This window comes from Triticum dicoccoides, chromosome 3B, assembly GCF_002162155.2.
Source record: "Triticum dicoccoides isolate Atlit2015 ecotype Zavitan chromosome 3B, WEW_v2.0, whole genome shotgun sequence".
Classification (NCBI taxonomy): domain Eukaryota; kingdom Viridiplantae; phylum Streptophyta; class Magnoliopsida; order Poales; family Poaceae; genus Triticum; species Triticum dicoccoides.
This window is the reverse complement of record NC_041385.1, coordinates 72,753,243-72,764,024: the sequence shown is the minus strand read 5'-3', so window position 1 is coordinate 72,764,024 and position 10,782 is coordinate 72,753,243. Positions and strand designations below refer to the sequence as shown.

Here is a 10,782-nt window from a genome sequence, read left to right as displayed (position 1 = left end):
TCGGCCGGTTGGTAGATCTTCAGGGCAGGTACTGGAATGTTACTCCTTATCTTTTCGCATTTCAGTAATCAGTTAAAAACAATACTAGCTAGTATGCACTTGTGGACTCACGACAGTGCCACTTCAATTAGTGTCATTTCTGTAGCTCAAAACAAGTTACTACTACATGGCTTCAGCTAGCATAGGTTGCAGTTTCAGGTTCACATTTAGTAAACGACGATGGCAACTATGCATGGCAAAAAAAAATTAAAATTTCTCGGGTGATGGCAATTTTTAGTAAATGACAAGTTATTATCAGAAAAGTTGCCATGGCAAATTTGTAAAATGAAAACAAATTCTACTTTTTTTCTCAAAAAGTTGCCATGGAAAATTGTAGAGAGAAAATAATTCTAATTAGTTATCAGAAAAGTTGCCATGGCAACTTAAGATGCTGAAAAACATGACAAAGTTATAGATGTTCAAAAATATGGCAACGTTGACATGGCATTTTAAGATGTTCAAAAGCATGGCAAACTTGCCATGGCAAAATTTATGATGTGCCAAAACATGGCAAACTTCTTTAATTAACATGTTCAAAAACATGCAAACTTGTCATGGTAAAGTTATAGATGTTCAAAAACATGGCTAACTTGCCATGGCAACTTAAGATGTTGACCAACGTGGCAAACTTTCAGATGTTCAAAAACATGGCTAACTTTCCATGGCAACTTAAGATGTTGACCAACGTGGCAAACTTTCAGATGTTCAAAAACATGGCTAACTTTCCATGGCAACTTAAGATGTTGACCAACGTGGCAAACTTTCAGATGTTCAAAAACATGGCAAACTTACCATGTCATTTAAACAAATGCTCAAAACCATTTGAAACTTGCCATGCAAAACTAAAGATGTGCAAAAATGGCAAAAAAAATAATTAAGTTTGTACAAAAACAAGGCAAACTTCTTTAACTAAGATGTTTAAAAACACGGCAAACTTGTCATGGCAACTAAAGATGCTCAAAAATGCGGCAATCTAATATGCTAAAAAACATGGCAAACTTGCCATGGCAAATTTTGTTCATAGATCATGGCAAATTTTAGTTTGATGTTTCTGCCATGGCAAATTCTACTTTATTTTCCAAGACGATGGTAAATTTTAATAAATGACCATGGCAAATTAAGTTTGCGATTTCATGGCAAATTTCATTACTTAACCATGGCAAAAAAATTGATCATGCTAAATTTAGTAAATGATCATGGCAATTTTTAGTTTATAGATCATGGCAAATTTTCATTGCATGTATCATGCCTAATATGAAAATTATTCACTCATAAAAATATTCACTTTCCAGAAAACATATGCGTGGGGTAATGTGCATAACCGTAAAATTAAAACAATGGCAAATTTACATCACTTGTGGCCACCATTACCAAACTTTGGCATCTTTGTTTTTCATCAATGCGTGCTTTCTTATGAGCATCGCATCTTTTACTTTTTATGCTCCCATGACAATATTAGTTTTACTGTCAAGACAAATTTGTCTTTATGTATCACGACATTTTTTACTGTGCAAACCATAACATTTTATTTCTAATTTATGTAGCATGGCAATTTTATATTTTTGTTGCACCATGGAAATTTTTTATTTTTTGTAAAGCATGAAATTTTTGCTAGTTGCCATGGAATTTCACTTTTTTCTAAAGGTAGTGTGTGGTAGTTTTAACAATTATAACAATCGATGGCAATTCTTGATTTTTTTGGGGGCATTTTTATTGTATAATTTCTTCTCAGTTTTTTCAGCTGGTTTTTTATCATTTTTTCGTGTTTTTACTGCAATGTCATTTGTTAATTTTACGTTTTTATGTACACAATAGTTTCTGATCATTTTTTTCACTTTTGTTTAATTTCTGTTTGCAAAGGGAAGGGGCCAGCAGGCCTAGCATAAGGTCTGGCTAACGTGGGGCGGGATCGTTCGGGCTGGGGGGACATCGTAACGAACGAAACCCGTTCGGTCGTAGTGCCCTGGTGCACTAAACAATTCGTTCGGTCCACTCCCCTCCCATCCCGAACGATCGGGAGATATCGGTGTCCTATTACTTTGTTCTCGGTAACTTAGTTTTGCGCCGTAGGATCGTTAGCACGAATATTAGAGCAGGGAGATCAGCCATGTCACCCTTTTTTTGTTCGGAAAATAAACGCCTCGTCACGAACGCCCGTCAGATCTTATCCTCTTCCCCCACCGCCCATTCTACATCCCACCCAGCACACTCAGGAGAGCGACCATGCGGCGGTGACGTCGGAGACGAGGCAGGTGGCGGCGGAGACCAGGAAAGTAGTTCACTGTCTCGCAGCTCCACTGGGACCAACATCGTGGTGTCAAGCGGCGGAGACGAGCGGGCTGTGCCGTCTCCGAGGGCGGGCAGAGAACTCGACGACGAGGGCGTCGAGCTTGAGCCAGGCGAGTGGAGGCGGCGCTACGTGCGGCGGGCGGTAAACTCGGCGACGATAGCATTGAGCTTGAGTCAGGCGAGCGGAGGCGGCGCTACACACGACGGGCGGCGAACTCGGCGACAAGGGCATGTACACCTCCGGCTTGTGCACCAGCAGCTGCTTTGAAAGGAGGCGTGGGTCAACGGAGCGCTGGCGGGGGTGGCCAATTCACAGGTAGTTTTCTCCCCTGTAATCACCTATGTTGTCACCCCATAGTGTTAAGAGAAATGGCTCATTCAGGGCGCTGCGAGTTATGAGATTGATTGAGGTTTCATTCCAAACTCGTGTAACTGATGGTGAATCTGTGTGTTGACATGTAGGATCGCACTGAGAAGGTTGGCGGTGTGAAAGTTTAAGATGATGAGCTCGACGTTGCTATCGTTGGTGGAGGCATGGTGGGCTTGGCTGTTTGCTTGTGTAGTGTGTAAGTATTGATGCCTTTGTGTACTTCTATTCCTTCGATTAAATTGTTCATGAGGTCACCATAGTGTTACGCTTAGGCTGAGAATCGATCCCAACATTAGCTATAAAAGGAAACTTGGCACTATTGGAATAAAGTTCTCAGAGATTCTTCCAGCCATTTTTATTAGTTCAGTATGAAGTATTACTAATAATATTGTTAGAATGGTAGTTGCAGAGGAGTTTGGTGGCTGTATGTGGAAACCCCCACTACAATTTTTCCATTTTTATATGCTTTTAGCAAGAACAAAATTTACCATGGCATTTTCATATGTTCTGTCACCACTGCATAGAAGATCTTTATGATTTCATCTTCTTACAGTGGTAGAGATGTCATGGCATCAGTCTGTAGTTTTTACCATGTTGTTTTTGTGCTAGAAATCTGACCCCCACATTTACCTTGGTTACTTCCAATCTGTAGTTCTTGGAGTTAGCATATGAAGTTGTCATGGACAATTTTCAAGCACACACTGATGTCACGGGCAATCTGTAGTTGGGGTTCAAATAGCAAAAATAAATTTAGTAATTGACCATGGCATATTTAGTTTATGGATCATGGCAAATCCCGTGCCATGTCAACTTAAGTTTAGAAACCATGTACGCTCTATGAACATCAGATTTGAACATATGGCAAACCTATGAATTTTGTTTTTTTCATGAAAATGTTTCAAATTGATGTTACCATCATGGCATGACAGAATTATAAATGCATGAGGCATGGCAAATGTAGTTATTGGGTCATGACATTCTTCTCTACATGAACATATACATGCCATTTTTCCTAACAAAAAGCATGACATCTATAATTAAAAGACCATGCTAATTTATAACATACATCTTTCATGGCAAATTTTGTTCATAACTTGTGTTTGTTTTACATACATGATTTTTTTTTCTGATATAGAACATGGCAAATTTAATTAAAATACCATGGCCATTTTTTATATGAATCATGGCAATTTTTTGTTCATAATTTGTGTTTGCTTTACAAAGATAGCATTTTTCTCATATTGAAAAAAAATCAATTAAAATAGCATGGCAAGTTTTGATATGAATTTGCCATGGCAATTTTGTTCATAAGTTGAGTTTTACTTTTTCATACATGACATTTTTTCCCATACAAAACATGGCAATTTTTTATTAATTACCACGGCAATTTTTGATATGAATTTGCCATGGCAATTTTTTGTACATAATTTGTGTTTGCTTAACAAATATGGCATTTTTCATGGTAAAAAAAAGATGGCATTTTTCTCAAATAGAACATGGCAAATTTAATTAAAATAGCATGGCAAGTTTTTGATATGAATTTTCCATGGCAATTTTGTTCATAAGTTGAGTTTTAATTTACATACATGACATTTTTCTCATATAGAACATGGCAAATTTAATTGAAATACCATGGCTATTTTCGATATGAATTCGCCATGTCAATAATTTTTATTCATAATTTGTGTTTTATTTTACAAAGATGGCATTTTTCTCATATAGAACATGGAAAATTCAATTAAAATAGCATGGCAAGTTTTGACATGAATTTGCCATGGCAATTTTGTTGTTTTACTTCTTCGTACATGACATTTTTTCCATACTAAATATGCAATTTTTTTATATGAATCTGCCATGACAATTTTTTGTCCATACTTTTCTGCTTCAACTGCTCACTCTACATATGAACATGGCAACTAAAATTCATATGTTCCATGTGGTTGTTTGTATTTTGTGCATTCTATTATTTTTTCCTGGTAAGTTTTGCCATGTCATATTTCTGAACATAACTTTTTCCTTGGCAATTTTTGATTTTTTGCCATGCTATCTTGGAAACCATTTTTGTTGTAAACCTTGCCATTGTAAGAAAAAATATCATGCCAAACTATGAAATAGTTTGGTCAAACTCGAATGGAATTTTTTTGGAATTTTCATGTGTTATGTAAGTATCATGTTTTAGTAAATACAAATTGAGGGGTATTGTTTTAGTAAATGGCTGTAATATAGTCACGTGGCAATTTTTCTTTCCAGACCTTTTTAAGCCTTTTCGGCCCTTATAAAGTCCTTCTACTTGCGATCTCATATGGGCCTATTTTTGGCCCATATTTCCTTTTCCTTAGCGCTAAGTTTTCTCGATTAAGGGGGAACGGGTAGTTCGGGTTGGGAGGTTCTCCAGACCGAACGAAATCGTCCGGTCGGTACCTAGTCACCCGCCGAACGATACATTCGGGCACATTGTTCTCGAGACCGAACGTTCGGCCGTTATTGACGTCCTTAATAAAGGAGGTTTTCCCACTCAAAACAAAGTTGATCAAACTTTATACATACTTGAAGAACATGCATATGTATTTATTTCAACAAATGTCATTTTTTTAACTTTTAACATATGTTCAAAAAAAAAGAGCCTCACTAGATGCTTGTTTTCTTTTAAGATGAGTCCAGAAGATGCCGCCAAATCCTATGTATCGCTCGTTGCGGCAAATTATCACCAGAAGGCACGCGCGAACGCACCAGCGAGAGCAAGTGGGCCGCCCATTTAGGGTACACAGAGGCATTCCGGCTCGTGTTTTAGTACCGGTTTGGGGGAACCTTCTAGAAGCATTCTAAACTGTTTCTTTTTTGTTGTTTTCTGATTATTTCTTTATTGGGTTTTCTGATTATTTCTTTATTTCTTTATTGCCGTAATGCCTCTCCTCTATCTCGCCGGCCACCGTGAGCTTGCCGCACCTCGCTGGACAGCGCAGTCCCGTTCTACCTCACCAGACAACGCAGCCCACGACCACCCTTGCTTCATGACAAGGATGCAGATGCAGGCAAGTAGGCGGCGTCGGCATGGTGGCCACGGAGGATGAAGGCAAGCCACGCGGGTGGTGGCGCTACCTCGTGCTCATCCTCGACCTCCTCTTCTCTACTGCCTGGGAGCACGTGGTCCGGGTGCGCGGGCGAGGGATCCCAGTCCAGGGGTGGCGCACGAGGAAAAGCTCTAGAGCGCGTCGATCATCTCCATCTGGTGCACATAGCAGCTGGACGAGGCAGCACCACGGGCACACCGGCGCAGGGCTTGCTCAGCAGCCGTCAACGGCGTGGCACACGTGCATGACCCACGGGAGCAACCACCACTGTTCGGCAATGCACGACACACGTAGTGCAGGCTAGATGTTTGATGAAATATCTAAATAAGCCAATGAGAAAGGAAAAAGGTAGGAGAGGGGAATACCGCCACCTGGACGAAGACCGGTCAAAACCGCATTCAGTCAGCAGCGATACCAAGTGAGCCGAGATAAGGGACTAAATTTGCCCGGTTTCAAAAGTTGGAGGTGCAAGTTGTCCGGTTTTGAAGTTGGGGGACTAAATCTAGACTATGTCAAGAATTGAAGGACGAAAAGTATATTTTTCTCTTGGGTTTTAAATTTTTATTTTGGGTTTTTATGTTTCTTGTTTTTATTTTACAAAAAATAATTTATAAATGTCCGCAAATTTTTAAAAAGCTCAAAAGTTTGCAAAAAGAATTGTAATATCAAACAATGTTCAGAATTTGGAAAATGCTCAAACAATTTGGAAAATGCTCAACCCTCAGCTGAAGCTGAAGGGAGTGACAACTACATGTAAATACTTTGTAACATTCAGAAAGATCATTGGGTTCAGAACAATCTGTTTGAATGTATGTACACCTGACACGTCTAAACAATATGCCCGTCATACTCCCGCAGGGCTGCCGTCTTTCCTCGGGTCGCTCACCGCCGTCAGCATCCCGCGGAACACGTTCTCGCCGCCGCCACCGGCCCCAGAGACCGGCGCCAGCAAGTCCTGCACGATCAGCTGGCACACGGCCCCGGGCGACGTGCTCTCCAGCACGTGGCCCCTCCGCCGTAGAAACTCCATCGCCTCGGTGCTGAACTCGATCACCTCGCCGTCGGCCATCGTGACGTCCTCGTACCGCACCACGTTGGGCACCAGCTTGTGGTACACCCTGGGGCTCTGCACCGCGGCGAGGGGGCTCATCCCCATCACGAAGTGGTTCAGGAACACCTGCGTCACCGCCGTGATGATGTTGGTGCCACCGCTGGCGCCCACCACGCCGGCCAGTTGCCCGTCTCTGAGGATGATCGCCGGCGTCATGGAGGAGAGCGGCCGCTTCCCCGGGGCGATGAAGTTGGCCGGCGCCGGCGGGAGCTTGTCCGGGGCCGGGTTCGACGACGGCACCGAGAAGTCGTCCATCTCGTTGTTGAGCACGATGCCGGTGGACGGCGATAACACGTGCGCACCGAAGTAGTAGTTCACCGTCGTCGTCATCGCCACCGCGTTCCGGTCGCCGTCCACCACGCACAGGTGGCTCGTGCCGTTGTCACGCAGCTGGCTCCATCTGATTGACCGACACACACAAAACATGTCACTTGTCGGTGCAAAGGGACGATACGTGCACAAATGTTGATGCATGATCGACAATGGCATCCATAAATAAAAAAATTCGGACGTACGTACTTTGCGAGGTAGTAGGCGGGAGGGAAGGTGGTGTTGTCGGCGATCCTCCGCCGGATCTTGTCCGCGAACTCCGGCGATATCATCTCGGAGACGTTGCCGGTGACGTTGACGAAGCCGGGGTCCCCGAGGTCCATCCGCACGGCCAGCATGTGCTTCACCGCCTCGATCAGCCGGTGCACGCCCAGAAACCCTCTCAGGAACTCGGTCGACTTGTACCCGCCCAATACGTTCAGCACCAGCGCCAAGCCGACGGTGCCGCTGGACGGCGGCGGCATGCCGAGGAAGGTGAAGCCCATGGCGTCGGCTTCCATGGCCTTGCTCACCCCCACCCTGTACCCCTTCAGGTCCTCGAGCGTCACGATGCCCCCCGCCCGCCTCACGTCCTCCGCGAGCCTCTCCCCGACTGCGCCGCCATAGAACGCCGAGATGCCGTCCTCCGCCAGGGTCTCCAGCACGTCCGCGAGCGCCGGGTTGCGGCAGAGCTCGCCGTCGCGCAGGAGCCGCCCGCCGGGCGCGAACACGGCGCGCAGGCCGGGGTCGGCGAGCACGTCGACCTCCTCGTCCTTGAGCGCATTGGCCACGTAGGACACGATGGTGTAGCCGTCGCGAGCGAGCGCGATCGCCGGCGCGAAGAGGGACTTCCACGGCAGCCGGCCGTAGCGCGACCACGCGGCATGCAGGCCGGCGAGCTCCCCCGGCACGCCCATGGCCAGCGCGCCCTTGAACTTGGTCGTCGGGTCGGCGGCGTACATGGTCTGGCAACATGCAATGCACGTAGTTTGAGCCAACCATCAATTCATGCAATGAGTTACAGGAACTAATTACGTAGCATGGCTAATTTTTTGCCAAGAGTTAACATGGTCAACTAATTAGCAATTACTACTACATAATTAAGCACAAATCAATGGAATTAACCACGAGCAACCGATCCATGCAAATTAGGTTAGCAATGCAAAATCTGAACTGTTGTGACACGCACGTTCGCTGTCGTCCAACATGCGTGAACTACTCACTAACATGAGAGAAAATGATTAGCAAAGACCATATGAATCATGGTGGTGGCATTGCTTAATTTATTTTCTCTTTCTTTCGAGATGGGGTAGGTGGAGGTGGGTACGAGAACGCAAAGGCCTCTCTTGATTTGTTTACAGTTACGGACAAGATGTGGAGTACCATGTGTATTGATCCGTCCCTCGTGGAGCACGAGATGACTCTATGGACTATCGCCGGAAACAGAGATGAAAATGTTGTCAACAGGATGAGCTAAGCTAAGGAGAAGGCATGATTAATAAGCTAAATCAAATGTTTTGCACCCTTATAATCATTGTAACTAAATCTCTACATTATTATTATTTTTGTGGGAAAAATCTCTATATTCTTTGCTTGGACACTCTAGCAAGATGCATAGTCCTTGTCATGGTAATTAATTTATATTGCCTGTCACATTCATTGACATTCATTGAGCAACCAATCCGTTCCATTGGCCTAAGCATACAGGGCCCACCGTACAGTGTATTTGTCCGCCAAGGAAAGGATACAGGGCCCATCAGACGGTGACCACTGAGCACCCGCCCAAACCATAGTGACCATCGATGCAAAAAAAAAAACCATAGTGACCATACGCACGGGACCCACAGGCCATACGCACGAGCGCTACGAGCGATCGAACGAACGAACGCATGGGCGAAAAAATCTCGCTTTTCGCTGTCACGAATGATTGCAACGTAGTAATACTAGTAGAGCAAACGTACCGGCGTGGCCGCGGCCGGCGCCGTCTCGCGGGCGTCGAAGGCGACGGCGTCGCCGGAGGCCGCGTCCCTCACCACGATGAACGCGCCGCCGCCGAGGCCGCTCGACATCGGGTGCACCACGCCGAGGCAGAGCGCCGCCGCCACGGCCGCGTCCACGGCGTGCCCGCCCGCGCGCAGCGCCGCGGCGCCCACCTCCGAGCACCGCCCGTCGTCCGCGGCCACCGCGGCCGCGCCGGACTCCACCTCGTGCCGGCTCTCCCGCGCGCCAGACACCCTCGAGCTCCGGCTCCGATCAGCGGCAGGCTCGGCACCGGGGCTCAACAGCAGCAGCAGGACGCCGGCCAGGGCCAGCAGCGCCACGGCGATGCCCAGCGCGGCCCACGGACGGCGGACACGGCGCCGCGGAGAGCTCGCGTCCGGCGAGACGCCGGCGCCGCCGAGGAGCGGGCTCTGCAGGGCGGCCATGGCCGGAGATTCCGTGGACGGCCAAGGGTGGGACGGAGCCAACGAGCTGAGGATTCCTTGGATGGTGAGAGCCGACGACGGTGCGTGCTGCCGTAGCGCTCTGCTCTGTTGTTGTGCTGGTGTGAGATTTTTTTATAGCTCCCTCCAACTGGCCGAACAAGTCTCTCATTTTTATTGTTAGTTTTCTCGTTGTGAATATATCTATGACCCCATCAGAGACTGGGTTTCAGGATACAAAATTCAGAAGAGGAAGGCCAGACGTAATCGCAACTAATCCAATTGGCCATTAAAAAAACCGCAACCTTTGCTTAATTGCTCCAGGGCACCGGTGTGGATTGCCCACACTTATTTAGTGGACACGTTCTTGCCGAGTGTATTTTTTAGGTCTCATTGTGGACAGGGAAGCAGATAAGTGGTGCAGCAGTACTTGGCGCTGGATCAGCTTGCCTCTGGAGGAGTAGTACCTGTGTGTTGTGCTTCCAGGGAGGGAGGACTGCTAGCTTATGCCGAGCTTGCAATATTTTCAGGTTCCATGTTGGAGCCTGAATGCCTGATGGTTGTAGCTTGCATTAAAAACCTTATGATCTTGTTAGTGAAATCGGGGAGAAATCCCTTTCTTCAAAATAAAAAGATGTCAGAAATATCATTTTGGAAGAACAAAGTGAAAATAAAAAGGAAATTACTTTGTGTTTTTCTATCAGAGAGCAGAGTGGCCGTAGCCCGTAGCAAACTAGGAGGAAGGATGTCACTGTCGAAGTGTCGAGGTCACGCTTGTAGTTCTAGTTGCAGTCGTAGTAGTAGTAGTAGTAGTGTTTCCTTCCACGCCTCAATTCCCCCTCCTCTTTCTTCCGTCTCGCCGCCGGCCGTATGTTTGTCTGCGACTCTCACCATTTAGACAAACCAGGAAGCCATTACAAGCGTCGCGGTCCATGTCAGAGAGTATTCATAAATTCTGTGCACACGGCGGCAAAACTGTCTAGATGCATCATCGGCTATGCATGTTTGCCGTAGTACGATTCTCTGGTCCTTGGCATTGATCGACTTGGCCAAAGAAAAGAAAAAAGGGAGCATTGACTACGAAAAATGAGTTGCTTCATTTACTTTTAGTTATCATAAAAACATACGTCAATATACATTTTTCATCCGTAGCATACATGAAAAATATAT

The 10,782-nt window shown here is 45.8% G+C and overlaps 1 protein-coding gene and 1 long non-coding RNA gene across 3 annotated transcripts; one reads left to right on the top strand and one right to left on the bottom strand.

Moving 5' to 3' along the window:
- The first annotated feature begins 2,116 nt into the window (after window positions 1-2,116).
- LOC119274788 lies at window positions 2,117-6,331 on the top strand. 2 transcript variants are annotated; one of them, XR_005135328.1, is made up of 3 exons: window positions 2,117-2,644; window positions 2,791-2,894; window positions 5,360-6,331. It is a non-coding gene; the product is annotated as an uncharacterized LOC119274788 (long non-coding RNA). The 2 variants fall into 2 exon arrangements; XR_005135327.1 differs by lacking the exon at window positions 5,360-6,331 and having other exon boundaries at window positions 2,121-2,644; window positions 2,791-3,046.
- Window positions 6,332-6,471: 140 nt separating this feature from the next.
- Window positions 6,472-9,744, bottom strand: LOC119274787 (glutathione hydrolase 3-like). The gene is made up of 3 exons (XM_037555516.1): window positions 9,151-9,744; window positions 7,400-8,154; window positions 6,472-7,280 (listed from the first exon to the last, which is right to left on the bottom strand). The coding sequence occupies exons 1-3, from the start codon at window positions 9,613-9,615 to the stop codon at window positions 6,614-6,616; spliced, it is 1,887 nt and encodes a 628-aa protein (XP_037411413.1). The 5' UTR covers window positions 9,616-9,744; the 3' UTR covers window positions 6,472-6,613.
- Between the last annotated feature and the right edge of the window lie 1,038 nt (window positions 9,745-10,782).

Bases quoted from the DNA above. Each gene is read 5' to 3' on its own strand.
- LOC119274787 (XM_037555516.1), bottom strand. From the start codon at position 9,615: ATGGCCGCCCTGCAGAGCCCGCTCCTCGGCGGCGCCGGCGTCTCGCCG. The intron at 8,155-9,150 runs GTACGTTTGCTC...GCATGTTGCCAG, and splicing joins CGCCGGCCGCGGCCACGCCG to ACCATGTACGCCGCCGACCC. The intron at 7,281-7,399 runs GTACGTACGTCC...TCGGTCAATCAG, and splicing joins CCCGCCTACTACCTCGCAAA to ATGGAGCCAGCTGCGTGACA.